The sequence below is a fragment of the Plectrocnemia conspersa genome, unplaced genomic scaffold (assembly GCF_051122295.1).
Source record: "Plectrocnemia conspersa isolate PC_06_02 unplaced genomic scaffold, ASM5112229v1 ptg000001l, whole genome shotgun sequence".
In the NCBI taxonomy this organism is placed as follows: Eukaryota; Metazoa; Arthropoda; class Insecta; order Trichoptera; family Polycentropodidae; genus Plectrocnemia; species Plectrocnemia conspersa.
In genome coordinates, this window is record NW_028277165.1 from 5,886,577 (window position 1) to 5,910,233 (window position 23,657).

General features: G+C 27.2%; 1 protein-coding gene across 1 annotated transcript; it reads left to right on the forward strand.

The window, feature by feature from the left end:
• Window positions 1-1,100: 1,100 nt before the first annotated feature.
• LOC148238554 (monocarboxylate transporter 1) lies at window positions 1,101-22,432 on the forward strand. The gene is made up of 7 exons (XM_088189172.1): window positions 1,101-1,271; window positions 1,908-2,178; window positions 8,866-9,068; window positions 19,943-20,168; window positions 20,230-20,411; window positions 21,283-21,448; window positions 22,093-22,432. Exons 1-7 carry the CDS (start codon window positions 1,182-1,184, stop codon window positions 22,416-22,418), a joined length of 1,464 nt encoding a protein of 487 aa, XP_088045298.1. The 5' UTR covers window positions 1,101-1,181; the 3' UTR covers window positions 22,419-22,432.
• Window positions 22,433-23,657: the final 1,225 nt, after the last annotated feature.

The following is a 23,657-nucleotide window of genomic DNA, read 5'->3' on the forward strand; positions in this document are numbered from 1 at the left end:
AGTTCACACCTCCTAAGTATATATAATAGATATTTAATTGTGACAATTTGTTTTAACTCCTACACAAAATCGTTTTTTTTTTATTATATGTAAATATATATTATTATCTAAGATAAAAAGGTCTATATGTAACAAGAGCATAATATAGAAATTCATTATGACTTTAACCACAATTAAATAATATATAAAATCAAGAAAGAGCGTCACGTGTCTTATGAATTTCACTCTGAGTCATGAATTTAAACCCGTTTACAATAAAACCACGTCGAAACGAAATAGCAACTTAATTTATGCTAACTAACGATGCCGATTTAAATTGCAAATCTCTCCCTTCTCGTGCTTGTTCCTTCTTATACGCTAAATATGTACTTGCATACATACATTCATATATACGAAACACAGAAGCATTAGACCTGAGAAACTAACTACACTAGCAGTTAATCTTCTCCTTAAAGTTCCTTCACCGGAGAGAGCGAAATTATTTTCTATATTTTTGTATATCCGAATGTTATCAAGTCTTAAAAGAAGCGATTATCCCCGTGAGATATTGAGCAGCAGTGCCATCAGAGATCGTGTTCTCTCCCGTTTAATGGATGTCGTCTAATATAGTTTAAGGGTTTAAGAGAAAAATTTCAACGTCTCTCTTTCTCCCTTTCCTTGTATGAAATACTGTAAATGTATATTTTTATGTGTAATGGAATCAATTACTCTTTGCCAACTGACAACTGTTACACACGGATATTTTTAGAATGATAAATACGTTAAGAACAATATATAATACATACAACCGTCGTTTTGTATTAAAGATTTATAGCATTAATAATGCATTTCAAAGTAAAATACTTTATCCTAATATTTTAATTTTATTTAAATAATCTGAATATTTAAATTTAATACTATATTAAAATCTCATTAAAGGCATATTTTTATTTACCTTATCTCTTTAATGGCAATGAATATTAATATTACTTTATGTTTTGTTCAAATAAACGAACAGTTTTAACATTATCAGATTTTCTTTGTTGAATAATATAATATGATAACATATCTTATCTATGATTCAGTTAAAACGTCAATTAACTACTGTGATGAGTTGACGACGGTTGTGTTTACATAAATGAACACACTTTTAGTGAAAACAATGACAATAGTGCAGTGATATATTTTTATAATAAACAAAAATGATGCAACCAATGAATAAACAACCCAAAATGGTTCCACCAGATGGTGGCTGGGGTTGGGTTATTGTTTTTGGAGTTGCTCTTACTAATGTAAGCATAAATATTCTATATGTTATTTAATAAATTGTATCAGAATAATATGACCTTAACGTGACTTTACTCGTCATAACCAAATAGATAATATCTGAATATCGTGTATCTACAAAAGTATCAAGCATCAGAAGAAGCCAGATATGTACTTAGATTCTATGTAGATAAGCCCTTTTGAAAAAATATATATTTACAGATAAGCGCCTTTAATACAACTCTTTATTCTTGAAATTAATCTTTTTTCTTTTAGGTACTCTTTAATGTATCATTTTTTATTAGATCATAGTTCACACAATTTTCTAAATTTAGCTTATGCAAAGCCTTGTTTTTTAATAAATTTTATTACACAATGAAACATTGTGTATGTATATACAATATCGTGGGCCGAATTTTACTTTATATTAGTATGTAGTGATGTCTTCTGTTACCCATACTCATTAGCTAGCCATATGTGATCCATATGGTTATTCTCTTTAACATCAAAAAATATGATATATATGTTTTAAATACAGTTGAATTTTTTTTAATAAAGAAACACAAAGTTTAAAATAAAATTTTAATGAATAGTTTGAGTGCAACCGTATTTAAATATCATATATTATATATTTTTAACTGTACTTCGGCTTTAATTTATAGACTTTCAATCAATCTCTACTATCCATCTACGGTTTGATCTTCGGTGAAAAGTTGGTAGAAATGGGCGAAAACACTGTTGGTGCGGCTCTTGTCGGAAACATTATGTTAGTGGTGACCAACTTTGCTGGCTTAATAGCTGGTCCAGCTCTGAAGTATTATTCTTCGAGGCAAGTTGCTATGGTGGCAAGTTTGTTGTCGGGCATGGGGATGATCGGGGCAAGTTATGCCACCACTTCTTGGCACTTCATCGCAACGTATAGCGTTTTTACAGGTGAGTGTATTTAGCTTTAAATGTAAATTTAATATTAAATGATTAAATGTTTTGATATCAGTAATTGTGAATCAATAGTCATTGTACGATAAGCAATAAACCGGTTAACAGTTTTGAACTTGAATCATCAACAATATTTACTCTAAGAGCTCTCCTCATTAAATATTGTCCCTGAATGTATTCATGATCACTTGGCGTATCGACTTTATTTTAATATATAATGTAGTATATTGTATTTTAAAAATCATATATTTAATAAACGAAATCTTCATATTGAGTTTATTTAAAATTAGCTACTTTTTATGTGACTATATATTATTATATTATTATTTAGGTCAAATATCATATTTTATTACTACAATTTAGAAAATATTCGCATGCTCTTGACTAAAATTTATGGTACTTGTGTGTTATCATAAGATTACAAAAAAAAACATTGATATCATCATATTTAAACAAAAACATTGAGAATAATAATTAATATTTAGTTTGAAGTGTTTATTATAGATTAACTATATATCTGTATATGTGTATGTATATACTAGGTATAGACACATCGTCTTAAAAAAATTCACAAAATAACTTTTTAATATACTCCCAAAATATATGTCGCATTTTTACTAAAAAAACACATAAACATGCTAATTTATATATGTATGATATTAAATATAATTTTATATTATTTTTTTAAATTTATTATCAAACAATGTTTAAAGCGTTGATGAAAAAATATTCCGATAATTCCCTTTTCACATCGTCTGCATTTTCATTTTTTTTTCATCGAAAAAGTGTTGCATCGATCGAAATAAATGGTAATCAGAATGAGTAAGGTGGATAATGTTGAACCTTTTAGTCCAATTCCTTAATGTTGTCGAGAGTCAATATCGTTACACGAGGGCGCAAATTGTCATGTAGTAGAAATATTTAGGTATTTTTTCACTTTCTTGTACACAACGATCTAGTTCATCACAATTAAAGCTGGTTGTTATTGTTTGGCCAGGTTCAAAAGTTTCATAATGCACAATTCCTTTGTAATTCCAGCATATACACATGACTTGGCATCAAGGTAAAATTTGCTACTTGACATTCGTATAACCACTAACTTCTACGATGATTGTTATCGCACAACACCCATTATTCATCTCTGGTTATTAAATGATTAAGAAAAGCCAATCAGTTTCAAGATCTAGAAGCCCTTAAAATATGTGGATACACGCTGATTTGTTTTTTTCGAGCACCAAGCCATCCAAATTTTCTTTACTGATTTAGTTTATTTAATAACTGCAGCCAGGACATTATCGTTTATCTTCAGCTTTGCTAGATCACATTATATTTGACATTTGTAAATATCTAATAAATCCGTAGATACCGATTTTTATGAAAAAAATATAAAGTATGCAATATGTTTTTAATGAAAAATCATAAATTAAGCTTAAAACCAAGTCATTATATTTTCTTTAATATTGTTTTGAGTGTTTAAAATAAATCATATATATATGTAAAGCGGTCCACTTTTTCATATTTATCTACCTAATGCACCAACATTTTTAATGAAATGCGTGACAAATATACTTGTTCGGTAAGTCACAATTGTTAATAACGATTTGATGATGGCGTTTAAATAAGTTTTATTTAAAACATATACTTTTTCACTGTAATGTATGTGCTCCCGATTTTTCAAAATAATCTTAGAACAATTTAAAAATGATCTTTTGGGTTCCCAAAAAAATTCTAATATTCACATGATATTAAGAACATATCGTAACATTTCTATTTTACAAGAGTTACTATTAATATATCTTAAGATCTATATTAAGATTTGTATAATAAGTGGATTATTTATAGTTTTTTACATATTTACCGTTATAATAATATAACCGCAAGCCAAATGTTTTTTTTTTGTGAAACAGGATAAAAATTTAAATTTTAGTAGTAAAAAATATATTTAAAATGCAAAATATTTGGGAACAAGTGGCAATCATAGTAAATTAAATATGAATGTTTTATTTTATTTTTCAATTAAAATATCAGGTCTCAAAAATAAAAATTAACCTGCAATGTTTTAATACAAGTTATCTTTGTGTATTTAATTTTTAAACTATTTTTTTACATTAAAATATATATACAAATTGTTTAATGACATATTAGATTTTAACATGTAATGTGATTTGTCATTTATCAGCTAAATTATATATATTTAAAAAGCTAAAATTCCTTTTTCTACAGGAGAAATAATTTTGATTTCTAGAGATAAATACTACAATTTTTAACAATTTTTTCAACGCAAAAAATATATCAAGAGCTTGTCTAAAAAAGTTAAAAGTTCTTTTATTGTTTTTTTTTTATTATATTTATTTTAGAAAACGTTTATTTGAATAAGATATTTAATTTTTTTATTTATAACTATTTTTATGTTTACAATTTTATTATTAAATTTAAATTTGTGTCTATTGTAGTCTCAGATATATGAGTTCGTGTTGTAAAAAATATATTAAAAAGTTTTTCAAAAAATTATTAAATTGTTAAAAATCTGTGTTATATCTTATTTTTATTGATTTATTTAGATGACTTGCAATTTAGAAAAAAATACTACTACTGGTGTTACTCCACACTAAGTAAGCATAAATTAAAAATGGTCTAAATAGTTTTAGTATTTTATTTTTTCATAGTAAGCGCGCTTTTTTTAAATAGTTATCGGTCTTAGGACCGCAATAGTAGCAAGCTATCTAGGAAAAATAATCTTTTTAATCCGTTGAAACACTTAAATCCTCGCCTTACATTATTATTTATTTATTAAATTGATGGTGAAGACTAATACCGATATCAGGTAAATAAAAGGGATTTCCATCGTAGATTTGCCAAAACTAAACTTGTTTATTAGACTAGCGCTATTAGGTTTATAAAATTATGTTCCAGTAAGAGTATATCATGCAGCTTACTTGTTATATTTTCATCAAAAGTATGTTATAGTTTTTCACTATTAAAATTTAAAAAGTATTTGACTTTTATTTTAGTTCTAATGTCATTCCTTTACAACTTAAAAATAGCATGATCATTGCATTAATAATAAAATGTGCAGCCCAAATTTTGACTTATTTTGATTGCTTCTATTTCTTTAATTGTTTAGGATATCTGAGTCAAAATTATGTATTTGCATGTGCAAGTAATGACAATTTTTTTACCGCGTAAAATTCCACGCGGAGTTCATCAAGAAAGTTTGCAAACGCACCAAACAAGCAAAAACCTATTTATGTTTTCCCAATCGATTGGGCAGAATCTTATTTACTTTTTAAAACAAATTCAAAACTTATTTTATAAGCAAATTGATGTTTAGAAATATTTTATTCGTTGAAATCAGTGTTTATATGAATACTGCGCTCATTGTCTTTAAGGTTCGTTCTAATGTTTTTAATTCAGTTTATCCCATGTAATACATTTTTTTAAATCTAAACGACTCTCCAAAGACAACTTTGTAACGCAAATTATTCGTGATGTCTTGATCTCTTTTTTTGAGTGTATTTACTGCATTCTTATTGCTTTTATTACCTATGTATTATATCCTTTATCAACAGTATATTTGCACGCCTATTTCTTACCTAGTACTTATTTATTTTAAAAAATATTATTAGAGTTAATATGGATAAAAAACAAATCCGATTTGATGCCACGCAATTGTGAGCTAAGCATGAAATCAATCAGTGGCCGCAAATTATAAATGCGGCCGCACACGCCCCGCATTCTGAAATTTGTCGATAGTGCAACTTTGGGGCCGAAACAAACGAGGCGCAAATTTTCTCCGAATCCAAATTCGATTTCGTTAATTTTATTTATCATTACACGAGGGCCGAATAAATTATCGACTGTTTATCTTTATCCGGTAATCTGGAACGTGCTCGAGTTGCGCGATCGTCGCCGCCCGATTGTTCTGCGAAAATTTCATTTTCGCAATACGCGGAAACGGATCGGGTTCCCCTTTGCGAATTGATAATTTACGGCGACGAGCCAATCCGATTTTGTTTCATCTGCCGCTGATGCTGTGTATGTGTGTCGGTGTGCGTATCTTAAGAAAGTTTGCGTCTATGTGGATGAAAGTGTATATTTTTTATTTTATTTATTCGCCTGTGTTATGTAAAGTAGGTTCGCTCCCGGAAGGATTTTATTGTCTAAGAAAGTTCTCGGGATTCGAAGAGACGCGTTATGCAACACGTACAATGCATTGTTTTTATTAGATTTAAAATATTGTTGATAATAATGAGATCGAAGACGTGCATACATAATAACAATTAAAATTTGCCACCCTCTTACAATTCCAGCAATCGAGACCCTCATTTTAATAAAACCTGAAAATTCACAAGTTTTACGATTCTTAAACATTTATGAAATCAAGAATTTCAGTATATTTTTACAGAAACATATTTCAATTGCATTTTATATACATGTTACAAAGAATATGTATTTTCATTCAAGTTAAATTTACACCACTAAAAAATAAAGTTTTCTTAACTAATTTTCATCAATAGAAATATCTGCTTGAGTTAATGAAAATATATGTGGAATCAAATATGACAGTTGCGAAATATCCACTTGCTGTTCAAACCCAAACTTAACTTAAATGAATTGAATAAACCTAGCTTGACATAATGAACGACTAAAGGTTATAGTAAAATTAAGTACTTTTATTAGGTTAGACTGGGATTGTTTAATTCGTTTAGCTTAGGTTTATGTTTGAACCGAAAATCAACGTTTTTCAACTGTTACAGTGAATGTTAATTTTTCAGTAAAGATATATTTTCACTAATTAGACCGATTAAAATGTATCGAACAATTGATTTACAATTTCACCGGTTTATCAGTGAAACTGTATATATTTATGATACCGGTAAAAATGTATTTTAATATGATTTTACTAAAATATATTTTACTTGTAATACTTTTTGTAATTTTCTTATGTATGTTTCTAATATCTAATATTATTTTTAAGATTTATCTTAAAAAAAAATTATTTCATATAAATCATATTATCTTTATTACTTAAGTGATAATTTAAATCAAAAATAATTAATGAATCATTGACATGAAAGCACTAGTAAATTTTCCCGCAGTGATATAATATCATACAATTTTTTTTTAAATTAAAATGACATAGTTTATTTTATTTATTCAATCCAATGTATTATCATTTTTAATTAATAAAGCGTTTTATTAGTAAAAAAACTTTTTAATTTTTAGTTTTCGATTAAAAATGAATTATTACATTTTTATCATCGTCATATTTTTGCTTTAATTTGGGAGCCAATTTATATTTTATCAATCCATTTCTACTTTATTATATTTGTATATGTACATTTAAACTTAAATACAATAAAAATTCTTATGATTTTTTAAGATCAAAAAATCTTAAAGAAAAAAATAAAAAAAAAACATTGTAAGCGTAATTTTTTACAAAAATGTTTATACACCTTTGTTAAATTCACGCATTTTTGGTATTTATATAATTTTGACTTAATTTAAATAAGTACTACAACTCTCTTTGCCACAAAAGTAGACTTCTAGCTTTTTTTGTTAAATTCCTCTTCTATTTTATTAAATTTACGTTTTTACTTTTTAACAAAAATTTCTATTTATTATTATTTAAAATTACCTATTTAAATTTTTATTGATTTAATTCGACATATTATATAAATGTTAAATAATAATGTAGTATTTATCAGCTTCCTTATTAGTCAGCTTCCAAGGGCAGCAAAACCAAAGTCAGTTGTAAGCAAATAGGGCCGTTTCGGACCGCGTGCTTGTTGCCCGTTACCTGCCTTTATACGCCTTAACCTATTTGTATGTTATTATAAGATTTGTATGTTATTGTAGTAATATGATTCGAATCAATAATTTAAAAAATATTTTAGTAATACAGTGACTTATATTTTATTTCCGAGTTCCTTGGCATAAAGCCATTTACCTGGTTATTGATTTATTTTCTCCTTTTCTCACCTTCCTTCCCCTTTATTTTATTAGGAAAAAAAAAGAAAAAAAAAAAGTAAAAATCTTTTTTCCCTTTAATATTTATTTAATAAGCATTTGTTATTATTGTCGTTAGCATTTACGTAGTATTTTATATAAATTGTTTAATAACGGAAATCAAAACAAATCTAAAAAAAATAAAAAAAAATAAAAATAAAAATAAACTACAAATCCAACAAAACATCTCGTTACGAATGGGACAAATTCTCATTGGTTTGTCCGCAACTCGATTATCTATCGGGACTTACAAATAGATACTCTAACTGAATTTTTCGATAAGCTAAAAAGCAAATTTAGCGAAAGAATTTTAGTGATATTTCGCTTCTAGTATTCCGTAGAATTATGGAAAAACTCTTGTGTTCCATAAGTGAGAAAAAACATTCATAAGGCTGACAGCCGTAAGAAATCCGACCATAATTAGGGCCTTGCCATGATCTGCCATAACAATATCTTAACGTATACTTTAAAAAATTAAAAATTAAATATATATACGCAAGTCTACAATTAAACGGTTATATTCACAAGTCAATTTGTGCCGTAATTACCTCACTGATTTAACAGCGCGGCAAATTGTCAATTATTTTCAGATATAACGCTGTTAAGATTTACTTGCCTTGACGCTGCTTTTGTGTGTTTATAAAAATTTATGTGGTGGTCTTAAATATATTTTAGGTCTCGGAATTGGACTTTTACAGCCATCCACTTTTATGGCCGTGAATGCGTACTTTACCAAGAAACGGGGACGTGCCGTTGGCGTTTCCATGGCCGGGACTGGAATTGGACAAATGCTGATGCCACACCTGGTTAGGTACCTCTTGGATTCCTTTGGATTCAAAGGAACGGCTTTCATATTGGGAGGACTTGCCTTCAATGGGGTGAGTGAAAATTTGCTAATTATTGTGATTAATGTTACTACATTATGTGGATCATTATTATTTTATTTATGTATGAATAAGTTAAATAGATAAAGATAAAATTTACAAAAATAATATTAGTAAAAAATATATTTACTTTACATTAAAATATTTTGTAGTAAAATTATATTTACGTTTAGTTCCTTAATACTTAATAAACATTTTTGCTCATTGCAGTTTAGCAAAGCTACACAATCTATAAAATCAAATGTAGGAATACTTTCACATCTTAGTTAACGATAATTTTTCTAAGAAATATAATCTTCATATGCTTTGTAGTATTTTAAATTATTAGTATATCACTTTCTATACACTTTGTTTTTGCTCGTGTTTAACAAAACTTAATAGTTAATTCAATACAACATTAAGCTCCAATGTCAATTTATATAAAACGATCCGCGCTCGAAACTTCGCAAAATTATCTAAGCTGCAAAGTTTATGGACAGATCGTCCGATACAGGAAAAACTTTTAAAGTCACTGACATTAAATATCGCAGCCCAACTCTTAATCAAGATATCAGTAATTGCCGCAGAGTCATGTGACTCATGTAATATACGCCACCATAAATATTCAATATCTATCTATATCTTGCAACTAATGTCCTCAGGCAATTGGAAACATGATGCATATATTAGGGGTTTAAAAAACTCCAATGATAATATTCAAATGCTGATGCTCTCTAATACAATGGAATAATTGTTTTATAATGAGTATTAGATATAGAAAATAAATTGTTATATATAAAACAAGTTAGCGATGTCCTAATAACCGTGAAGATTAATTTTAAGTAATATTTTATTAGTAATTAAAAAATACAAGCAAATAATTTATGAATTACATATGTTTATCTTAAAAAAAGTTTTTGTATGCAAATATTCAAAGCTAATTAAAATAGAAGTAAATTTAATTTTTTATTAACATTATTTTTTATGATTCATACATGCTATAATGTTACAAGTTTATAAATATATTGATAAAAAACATTTTTTTATTAGCTATAATATATAGTTAGTACTTTTACTTTAAAACGAAAAACAAAAAAACCTTGATGAATTAAGTGATGATTTAAGTACATTGAGATGAATACCTAAAACCATTGTTATGTGTTCTTTAGCCTCCTCAGAAATCTGTGTTTGAGATTTTGTGCTTGTTTTTAAATTAATTATTGTCTCTGTAATATTGTGTATCGTAGTCTCTGATACATAAAATTAGTGTATATATTAATAATTTTTTTAAACACTTTTCTGTTATTAAATTTTGTAAATATATTTTACATATTTTTTTATATATTATTCACTTTTGTCACTCAATATTTTAATTTATTTTATATTATATAAAATATTTTTTGTAATGTTTACATATTTCTTACTCTTTAATTTATCGATATTATTTTTTATGGTAATCATTTACATTTAATAAAATTAAAAAAATACAATATAATTACAATACTCTTTATTTATTATTTTTTTAGTTAAATATGTAAATATTTAACCATCTGAGGTACCTCAAAACAGTGAAAGATCGACCACCGTACATGTACGGCGATACCGTTCAAATGGTTAATGTGTTGTCATGCGAAAGCTGAACTGATCGTTAATAGTTTTTGATTGTTGGTGTTTTTAAATACATAATAATTATCAGTTATACTTTTTTATATTCATATTCTTGTAATATCTCACCTTATAACCATCTCAAATTTATTTTTTTCCGGCAAATATTAATTCTAACATGTTTCACAGTAGTTAGTTGATTATAAAGTCGTATACTTGATTTGCTAATAACCCAAAAATAACCACCGTGAGTGTAGATTACGTGGTTAAAATATCACGTACATCTGAGATTTTTAACGACGGTAATTTGAACAGAAATTTTTAGATTTGCATAAGTTTTAATAACCCACGGCGTCGCCTGAAAAGTTTTACGGCCTATAAACCCAAAAAATAGTGGTCGTTTGACCCCGCGGTGAAAATGCGTTGTTGATGAAGTCTTTGTAAAGTATTATTGCGTGTTTGTCGTTCGGATGCAATTTGTTTTTGCGGAAAGCAGCGATTTTCCAGTTTGGGGATTGGTGGTAATCGGACGATTGGATGTTTGATTGGAGCGTGTGCTGCTGCGATTGTTGTTTGCCAAGTAAACATGATAGTTACGGTTTTGTTTTTTAATTAACAAACATTGTTTGACGATGGAATATTTTCAAAGTTACCGTGTATTTTTCAATTGTAGTTCGAGATTATTTTTATACAACATGGTATATGATTTATTTTATTCATATACAGATTATATTTAGTGTATGAATATACTGTGAATATAAGTATTACAAAATCAACATATACATACATTTATGTATTAAACCCTAACCAAGTATTACAAAACTTGTTCTAATTAATTGCGAAAAATCATATAAATTTTTAAAATAAGTTCATTTATTTTAATTCTATATATAGCTTAACAAAATAGTTTGTTACTTACATATATGAATTTTAAGCAGTAGATTTTATTATATGATATTAAATTAGACACTAAACTTTTGTTATTTCCTTAATTTCTTATATTAGTTTAGTAAAAAACACCTTTGTAAATGTATTATTTAAATCAAAAAAAGATTTCTCGAGAAAAAATAATAGCTATATATTAATATTTTTTTACCAAGTCAAATAATAGCTTATATTAAATTATACTCAATAAAATTAAAAAAATATTTTAATTATTTTTTAACCAAATATATGTAATAACCTAATTTATTTTATAATAACGGTGTTTTTTATAAAGTTTTTCAATATCATTAAAAATATTTTAAGATAAATATGACAAATACATATATATATTTTTTAGTACTTCTGCAATAAAAAGATATAGACTAATATGTTTATTTTTATGTATTTATTATTGAACCATATAATCAAAAATAACTAATAGTTTTGGTAATTTAAATAATAAATAATATCTACATAGCGATTTTTGTAAAAAATGAGGAGGAAAGTTTTTGAAAATAAAAATATAAATACACAAACGTAATACATAATATTAACTTTAAGATTCATTAGGTGAGAAAATAAAAAAAAACACAATATAACATAATTAAATATTAAACAAAATATATACCTCATTTTTAAAAATTCAAGCTGCATGAAAAATACTTTTTTCTTAGTAAAAAATATTTTAATATTATAATTATAATTATTGCTGTTGTAAAAATAACACAAAACTGTTACAATTATTCGTTAAGAGTGTTTTTAAACTAATTGCTATTAGTATTTACGATATACAGAACAAGTTTATTCGTCACCCCGATGTTATACAATCAATGATTGTTACGGTTAAGTCGCTTGCAAATTTACCCTTTGAACCATTTTAATAGTGAGTTCATTTAAACACATTTGTTATATTCTTGATGAGTTGATTTTACAAATTTTTCCAAAAATATTTTTGTTGTTATTAATTTATTATTATTTACATATTTTTAAATATTATTAGTCTCTCAATACGATTTATTAAATTAATTTAAAATATTTTTTGTTATGATTATTTATTTCGTAATCTTTAATTTATTGCTATTTTCCATAACAAGCATTAAAATATATTTGCTATACATATGTATACAAATATATATAATAATCTAGAATACTTAAAAATAATTTATTTGATTTCGTTAATTTATTTTACATATTTTTTATATATATTTTGCTTTTGCAGATTTTATTAAATCAAATTTACAAAAATAGTATATAAATATATTGTTTTTTATTTATTATTTCTTTAGCTATATATGTAAATATATAACAATCTAGTATACCTCAAAACAGTTAAAGATCGACTGCCGTACATGTACGGCTATACCGCTCAAAGGGTTAATGGACTAAACATAAGACAGTTAGTGCAAATACAGATAGCAATAGAAATGCTAAAAAGTCTCACTTTTAACGTTTACAAATCTATTAACATATTGCTATAAGTATTTGCGTTTTAAAAATACACGTGACTATCAGAGATTAAGACGGATCAGAATCATTTACAAATAAAAAAATTTAATAATAGTCGGTATTTATACAAATACAAATGTATATAAGCGCACGTGACGATTACAGATTAGGACGGATGAGAGTCATTTGAAAATGCATCTTTTTATTTTTATTAGACACGAACTGTCTTTAAAAATACAAAGTGACTAATACAAGTGCTAAAAGTCAGTGGAATGTGGTCAACAAGTATCAAGTTAATAAATGTCTACTCTTAACGTTGACAAGTTTAGAAACTTATTGCTATAAGTTTTTGCGACATAGAAAGTTATTCGACATGACGACGTTACAATCGCTCGACGAACAAACTTGTTTTAAAAGTCGCAAATACTAATAGGAATTAGTATAAATACACTTTTAACAAGTAATTGCAATAGTTTTTTGTAGTTCTTATAACAGCATAACTATATTGAAAATATATTGTATATAATTATTTTTTAATTAAAAAAGTATTTAACATGACACTTTTATTTTATTAATTAATGCTTATATTTTGTATAATATTCTAATATTTACGATTTATATTGTATTTTTCATTCCCGCTCAGAATGGATTTTCAGGTTTGTATGTAATACTTAATGCTTTACTTTATCATAAGAGGAAATTGCAAACGCACTAAACCAAGCACAGTTGGTGTATATACATACAAAAAAACACATTACAAATGGAAAAAATTCAGTGACATATAGTCAACGAGTACCAAAATTATAAATGCCTACTTTACACTTTGGCAAGTCTATAAACTTTTTTATGTAAGCGTTTGAAACTTATAGAAAAAGTTTATTTTTTACGCCGACCTTATACAAACGCATGTGACGATTAGATATTAGGGCAGATTAGGGTCACTTGAAAATGTACCTTTTAAGTGGATCAAACTAAAAGACAAATGGTGTCCATACAATCACTAAGTTATACAAGCGCATGCGATGACATGATATTAGGATGAATTATGGTAGTTTTCAAATGCATTTAATAAATAGACCAAACCAAAGGACAGCCAGTATCAATACAAATACAATGGTATACAAGTGTATTTAACAATCAGAGATTAAAAAATGTTAAGGTCACTTGGTGTTAAAAAAGTATCCACTTAAAAAACGTTAATAAATAAGTTTTTATATGAACAAAAATCAAGTATGCTGGGTCAATGGATTTATTAATAAAATATGTGAAGTTCCATGAATTTTACCCTAGTTATCTATTATAGTCTTAGTCATTCTATTTTCCTTTTACATCCACTCAGGCAATAAAAACTTTTCTAACTCATCCAAATCCATTAATTTCCCAGCCGGTTAAATTCTAGATCCGAGGGTCCCACTTTTGAGCGTAAATTTCTGGCGTGAAGCGGGTAAGCTCCACCCTAAACGAGGTCAATTTGGACCTGTCCCCGGTGTCAGGATTTGGCCGATGGCAAAAGTGGGACCCTCACGTCAACGCTAATGCCCAGGGTCCAAAACGACCCCCACCACTCATCCCAATTTCAATTATTGAGAGCCGCCATACACACCTGTAGGAATAAGCAAGTTTTCGTTTTCAACAACTATGTAGTAGGAGTACGTGTGTACTTCCGGGTACCGATAAACTTTTGATGTAACCAAGTCCGTGCCGACGCCGAGTTTTGACCGCACCAAGACATACATTTGACGTCGAATATAAGTTTGGTTTGGGTTTATGGGCCGGCTGTGAAGGTCGTATTTGGTCTCCGGATGGATGTTGTGCAAATTAATATTATATTGTGTGTTTGCATGTGTGTGTTTGTGGATACGGTTGAAAATGAAGCTGGATTGTGTAAATATATTTAATACATGTTGTATGTTTCAGGATATTAACGTATAATAGCTCGGTCGTAGTTAACAACGTTGACCCCAAGATTGATGGTTCAATTAAAATTGTAGTTCGGCACCTTGCTAGTTAAATTGTCTGGATAGACGCTTTAAATTATTATTGCTGTTAAAACGCGGCGAAGTTAACTTTGATGTATATAAATAGATTATGAACTGAAGTACTATGAATTAAATTATTTGCGTAGAACCCATTTAATATTAAAGTTATAATTTAAATAATTTAACGCGTTTCACTCTAATTAAAATTGTGATGAAATTATTAAACATATAATTTAAATAATTTATTTCATGTCCAACATTTTTTTAACAAGATGTGTGTTAAGACTACAACAAAGGTTATCACTATATGTGTCACTTAAATTATTTAAGCTTGCGTTTTCCCAACAAAATCTCTTCATTTAAATGTATAATAATTTATATTATATTATATATAGTTAGGCTTAATAAAAGAATTTAAAATTATTTTTTATTATTAAAATCACTACAATATTATTTATTTGTGTGTGTGTAGTAAAGGTTTGCTAGGATTTTTTTTTTGTACAGCAAAATTTTATATACATCTAAAGGTTTTTTTTTATTTATAAGTTGTATGAGAATACATTTTTTTATCGCAAATAATAACGAAACGAAAGTACATATTTTTTAAATTATGCAGTTATTTAAAATATGTTTTTTTCTTATTTGGTAATTTTTTAGGATATGTGCAAATAAAATATCGATTATTATTTTTTTTCTTATTTTAGTAAAATTCAATGTTTTAACAACTGGCCTTAAAACACACTTCTTAAAATAATTGCTTAGTAATATTTATCAAAACCTACACATTTCATGAAAAAATTGACGATACAGATGCTATAACTGTGTAATTTAAAGTTGATTATTTTTTTCTTATATTTATAGTATGAATATAAATGCATCAAAATTTTACAGAATTAGATAAAAATCTAAGAAATTGATACCGAATATAATTATATGTCTTATAAAAATATCTTAGTTTATTAGGATTAAAGCTAAGTGTAAAAAAATTTAATTTCCAATAAAATGATTAGTAAGCTGATATTATTACATTACCTATCAGTCAATCCCAAATCAAATATATAGTCAGTAATATTAAGAATAGTTTGTAACTCAGTTATTAAAAAAAAAAATTTAATAGTTTCCTACTATTTTTAAATTAAATTAAAAATTTTAATTAAAATTGAAACCGAATATTACTTAACCATATTTCTATTTAAATATATGAATAAAATTTACGTATGTTTTAAAGTCATTTTTTCTATTTTCTATAGTATATAACTACCATTTAGTTTATGAGAGCTAAAATTTAATTTTCAGAACAACCTAAATTGTAGCATCAAAATAAATTATGAGGGTTGAAAAAAGTGATAAAACTACTATATTTATGTCACTCAAAATTGTCAGTAAAGCAAAAAAAAGTAGTTAAGCATCAGCATGCAAATTTTAAATCAATGAGTCAGTAATAATATAAAAATATAAGCGTCCATTTATTATTTATGAATAGTTTGTAGCTTAAGTATTTATTTAAAAATAGTAATAAAACCTTGCAAATTACTTGTAAAAAAAATATTTTTAAATTAATATTTATTACATTATATTTAATATTAATAAAACTATTAAATATTATCTAATTTTAAAAATGTACTTTATAGGTATTTAATATTTTTTTTATATTTTCAAGCTATATGACTACCATTTAATAATTGAACATCAGATTTATTTGACTTTATATATTTTTTCATTACATCTATAGCTTAATTAAGAAATGTATTTGAACTTATACATATAATCAGATCTAAGAAGTGTTTTGTAGTCAATTTTTAAATTTTCTAAATATAAGACATAACCATTAATTATCGAAGCAACTCTAAATCGTAGATTAAAGTTTAAATAAAAGTGTTATTAATAAAATCCCGGTGTTAAGCCATCTGCGGTGAAGTGTTCAATGGAGAAAGCCGGCCAAGGGTTAAAGCTTGGTGAATGACAGCCCAGTGTGGTGTTTGCATGCTGGGCCTGGCGAGCCAAGGGTTAAAAAACTGCCATATGTCCATTAAAACGAAGTATGCTATCCCACTCTGCTCACAAATCTTTTTTTTAAATACTAATTTAATAATTTCTTTTGATTATCAGTATTTATCTAGCGAGAGCATTTGTCCAAGCTAGTCAACATTTAATAAACCCAATTATGCAAATAAAAAATAATTAAAACAATATACGTAGGTATAAATATCCATCGGTATTCGTGGGCGTTAATTAAGCGCTCGAAAGGGACGCGCATATGGCGATAGGGCCCGGGGCGACACGAGCAGTAGGGCGCTGCTGGTTTGAGGGTCCAGGGGGGCAATTTTACAGATTCAATTTCGGCAAGTGGCTGTTGCATATTTTTGCGTAAATTAACGCCGCTCACTTGTATTGGCGGCTCGTGCCGGAGACGTGTGATTTATTTTGTTTATTTCGCGCCGATTGCAGCGCTCTTTTAGTACGCGGGGGCGTAGACCGCAACACCCTACTTGTCACGGTTGTACTAGGGTTGATTGAAAAATGTAATATACTACAGAATAAAAAAAACGTTGATTTTATATTTTTTATCTATTGAATACGTATATGTATTATAGTTATTATGCAGCTCAATATATTTGTTAAGATTTAAAAATGTAATATTTTAAGTCATATGTCTCAAAGCTGCCCTTTAATTCAGCACCCAGCGCGCGCATTTTTAAAATACGCGCGGACGTTTTATATTACCGCATGTGTCATAAAAGCGTTTCATTGTCTTTATAAAAAAATGTTAAATCGCTCTGTCGCCGGCAAGTGTGACCTTGTTAGATTTTCCAGATCTTGATAATAGTTTTTACTTTAAATTCTTGCCTCTTGCGTCTACCATATTCTTCGCATAGTTTTTAATAAAAAAATGAGTAGCACTTTACAAACTTTTCTATCAAAAACGATACATATAATGCTTTAAATCATTGTCAACTTTCTACATTTTTTTTACATTTCTAATGTCACTGCCACTAACATAAATAAAAACAGTAGCAGTTTATCACTTTGTACGTAAAAAAAGTATCTCTAAAATAATCTGAGCGGATATGTAAGCATAAGTATGTGATACAGAAATATGAATTACACGCAATAAACATGCTACGTCACGCAGACCTTAGCGAAAGCTGCAGTGTTAGCAATACACTAAACAATCACTTCAATTTTGACATTTATCTCCAAACGTTTTAATAAACATAATTTTTAATATAATTTATTGTATTATCCAAAACAGAAAAACATATTACAATATTTTTTAATTTGATCTGAAACAATTAAAAAAAAATGAATAGTACTATTGAAGTTGAGATTGCCTAATTTTCTGAGAACCATGTCGGAAAATATAATTGAGTATTCAATACAATTTTCATACAAAATAACTATTTGTTTTTTTTTATACACGAACTCTAAGTTTAAAAAATATGATATATGTATTATAGTAAAATACTTAAGTTTTGTAATGTTTGTTTTTATTTAAGCCTGTTTTTAAAAATAATTTGGTTATAGTATATGATAAGTTAAGTCTACGCTATATCATTAAATATGTTTTTTCTCTCTTCTGAATATATGTATTTATGGTACAGATTATTATTTATTTTATTCTATTATCTACTTTCAATTATTTTGAGTCGTCCCTAGTTTCTGAGATTTTCGTCTCGTCACGATCGCGTTCGTGACGAGCTTAACTACAACTTTTTATATGTAACGTCCTTTTATGGGACGATAAAATAGCGACGAATTCGGTCGTGTCTTTTCGTGGTTTTATTATACTTGAATAAAGTCAAATTAATTGTTATTTTGTGAATTATGTTTGAGAGACATTATCGTGATCGTAATATTTTATATTATAATAACATTAATGGGTAATATAAAAAATTAGGCAAAATCGCGTCATAAAAATATATTGTGATGATGAAAGATTCATAACGACAAACTACGACATTAAATCGTTATTATCAATATTGACAATGTAACAAATACTAAGATTAAATTAAAAATAATATATAACAAATGTTTAAGCATGAGGTAAAGAACCTTAATACAAGTCATGATAATAAATTATCTGTATAAGATAATGTGTTTCATTTAAAAAAATATTATATATAAATATGTTTAATCTTGTTATAATTAGAGAACTTTAAAATATGTTATTATTATTATTATTAATATTAATATTGTTTTTATAATACATATAGTGACATCTATGAGCAATAAATGCTTATTAAAAATATAATAACATAAAATATATTTTTATTTACAAACACGAATACAATAAATAAGAGGCAATATTTAGTTACTGTAGTTATTTTTTTATATGTGAAAAAATGTGTATAAATATATTTTATTTTATTTTATAATATATATTTATATCATAAATAGTTTATTTGATTGTTTGTGTACATATATGTTTTTATACAGTTTTAATTATTTTCGTTTTTCTTATACTTACTAAGGATTTGATTTGTGGTTTACAGTAATATAGCTAACTTCGAGACATGTTTAATTTATGTTATATGTATAATTTTTATTATTATCTATAAGTGATTTTGAAATATTTTTTAAATCAATACTAAGCACTAAACTTTAATAGTTAATCCTTTGTCTTTGAGCGCTCACAGCATTCGAGCCGCTTTGCGAAAGATTAAAAATTTACAAGAAGCGTTTTTCTGGGTTTCTCATCTCCCTTTATTTCATTCGATCTGCTTTAAGTCTATGCTATGTTTGTTTTTCGAAAGCAAAAATCTCAAGGGGGCAGTTAAAGAGACATCCAGAGCCTCTCGGCGTATCCGCTCGTTAATCCTCTGATCTCCGTTTCGCCCGAATGCTCGGATAAAAAATTAACACAAGTCTTAAAACGTTTATAATCGTCAAATGCTTAATTTAATAACGCATCAGATTAATTTTTAATTTGGTCAGCTAGCTGGAGCTTCGCTTTTTCAACCAGTGGAGCAACATTTGGTTCCGGCTAAAGAAGAAGAGCAACCATTGCTGTCTACGAAAAATCGAAAAGTTGATTCTGAAGAAGAAATTGACTCTTTAGAAGATGAGATTGAAAGCTTTTTCGGAAACGATAAGCAAATTCCTAAAACATTAAAGAATAAAAAAAGATCCTATTCGTCGTGTGATGTTCTCACCATAAGCGGTGAGTATCTATTGAATGTATTTTTATTTAAATTTGTAATAAAATATTTTTTTATTTTTAGAAACACCTGAAAAAGAACATGCGCCTATTAAGAAATCAAAAGAAGGTGTCTTTACAAAAATAAAGAACCTTTTTGATCTGGATATTTTGTTGGATTGTGTTTTTTTGAACATCATAATCGGCTGCTCATTAGGCTTTACTTCAAATCAAAATTTTAACATGTTGTTTCCGTTTTTCCTTCAGGTATGTTTTTATTAATTTTACAGTGAATGTATATTACCAGTGAAGCTATATTTTCACTAGCCCTTTAGTAAAATCAAATTCAAATACTTTTTTATTAATATATATATTTAAACTATTACTAGCAAAAAAATTAGTGCAATTATATTTTGCTCTAAAATATTTATAAACTCATTTAAAAACAGTTTTTGAACTCACTTCACTACTTGAACCTTGTTTAGGTTAGATTTAATTTATTGTTGATATTAAAGTATTCTGTAAAACAATGTCACACGTGAATAAATTCGTACTATAATATATTTGCGTTAACACAGTCAGTTCGAGAGCTGTCCATTTGATTATTATTCATAATTAAAAAAAAAATTGTAAGTTTAGCTTTACGCCCCCTACTATTAGCTCTAAATAACACGATTTTTTTTTTAATTTCTATAAATTTGTTCCAAATATAAACAGGAGTAACGATAACTATATTGAACGTATCGTGTGTTTTGGAGGTAGGCGTAAGCCGACGCACTTTCTTGTTATTTTTTCACTCTCAATTATGAACAATGATGAAATGAATAGCTCTCGAACTGACTGTTATAACGCAAATATTGTAGTTATTAATCCGTTTGTGAAAAAATTCAGTTTTACTGATCCTAAGTGGTGAAATTCTAAATCAATTCTTCAATCTATTTTAACTGGTTAGTAAAATTATATTTATACTAGTGAAAATATATATTCATATATATATTGTAAGATTTATTATTTTTATATATTTCTGAGACGTCTCGTCAAAATTTCAAATTGCGTCTCAGAAACATCCAGAGTTGCTTTAAACTAAATGAAGTCCCTCGTACGGGATGAGATTTATTTTTTATATATCACTTTTCAGCAACAAGTGGGTTTATCTCGTCCGGATACTGCCATGTGCATGTCCGCGCTGGCTGCTGCAGACATTGTCGCCAGATTAACAATCCCTATAGCAACGGACAGATATAGAATCTCGGCGAGGATTTCATACTTCGTCAGTTGCATCACGCTCACTGCAGCGAGAGTTGGTAATGCGGAATAATTAAATTAACTTAAATTTTAAAATAAGTTCTCAAAACCCTGACTTTGAATTATATTATTATCGTTCACTTTATAAATACTTTCCCTGGTGTATGAAAATTACAACTTGTGGTAGAATTACGAATGATTTTCATACAAAAAGATTGAAACAATAATAGAAAAATACTGGCATGTGTCAGTATTATCAGGACTAGCCAAGTTCACAACGCCTTAATTAAAAAAAAAATAAGCAGATTGGTGTTTTTCTTTAAAATTATATTTTTTTATTAATCATATTTTTTAAGTCGTCATTAAAAATTTTATTTATTGTTTTTGAGCTCTGTAAGATAAGTATTTTATAATCTAAAGCACATAATATGCACACTTATTGCCCATTAAGGGGATTTTAAAAACCATTACTATTATAATTTTTATTGTGTATTAGATTAAATCATCGCAGTCGTAGCTTATCTAAAATCGCTTAATAACCGCTTTGCAGGCATTTTCTAGTCTATGTAAAACAGATGTCCGGCTCACCTCAAGCTCTCGATTTAAATCAAATATATCTACTGAATATTAATATATGCTTTTACTGACTTTGAAACTGTATTATTAAATATATTAGGATACTAATGGTTTTATCATATTTCAGTTCTCACTATGCAGTCAGAATATAACGGACTGATGTACGCATCCGCTTTGAACGGATTCTGTAGATCAACTATCATCATAAATCAGACCTTGATGGTGTCTGAATATTTTGATAAGAACAACCAAAAGCTACCGACAGCTCTAGGAATGAATATGGTCGTAAAGGGGTTGTGTATCATAACCATCGGTCAATTCTTAGGGTGGATCAGAGACTATACGGGGAGCTACATAATTTGCATTCAAGCACAGACTGCATTATTAGTTATTATTGTTATATTATGGATTCCAGAGTTTATTTTTAAGAAATGCTGTTTTAAGAATTCATAACAAATGTGTTTAAAGTGAAGTATTTATTGTCATTGTATTATATTGTATTTAAATAAAATCTAAATTGTATATTTACTTAGAATTATTAATTTGAAATAAAACCAAGACGCTACAAATTTTAGAAATAATGACTACTATATTAAATAACAGGGAGAGCAAAATTCGTAAGTAATATATAAATATGATTTCGATCAATTTTTGCAAATGAGTTTCTTTAGATATTCATAATCTATTATCATGCTTTATAGTAGAAGTGATTTTAAAATAATTTTACTTGGATATTCAGAGGAAAATTATTTTATTATTAATCTTAGAAATCGTATTTGCATTTTTTTTAATAATCAAGAATATTTTATATTACACGGATTACATTTTATCAATCCATATTTTATATTAAACAGTATTATGTCATATAAAATTCGCGATAGAGCGTTACGATATTGCGGATGTGCTTCGCATTGTAAATAACGAACTTATTAAAAATAAGCACTATTCGCGAGTTAAAATTATATATTCATATTTAATAAAATACTTTTGTAAAATTTCCTCTTGATTTTTTTTAATCTTATTAAAATCTTGTATAACTAGTTTTCTAGAAAATTTTATAATATGCCATTAATTAAATATTTCGAAGAGACGTGAAAGATATAAAGAAAAATGTAACCGTAGAATTTAAACATATTTTAATTTACATATTTTTATAAAATGTAATTAAAATAGTTTGCTAATTAAACTGCATATTATCGTTAATATGAATCATTTAATAAATAAATACTGAATTAATTCTGCATTCTTAAATTTTTATATAAAAATTAATGCAAGCTAAAGCTCTTCATACAAAGCCTTTCTCACGCAATAATATCTAAACGAATTAATTTCGCATGAGCCTACCACAGAACTGGTTAATTTGTATGTTTTAATTATCTACCCGTTAATAATTTATTTACGGCGAAAGCTTTTTGTTATCCTTTTGAAAAAGATCCTCGCTTAAAAAGTGTGAAAACAAACACGATTGTATTTTTTTCCTACGTGAATCCGCTTAATTCAATGAGCGTGCGAGGGTTAATTGCGATCAAAGCGGAAAAGGGCAATTTTGTTATTCGTCATGAACCCGGAATGTGCGTGTGTATGTTTTTTGTTGTTATTACCTTATGGTTAATTTTATTGGGTCAAATATGAAAACGAACGCTTCGGGAATTTAGGGTTAAACAAATTCGTACTGAGCGTACGTCAATGTGT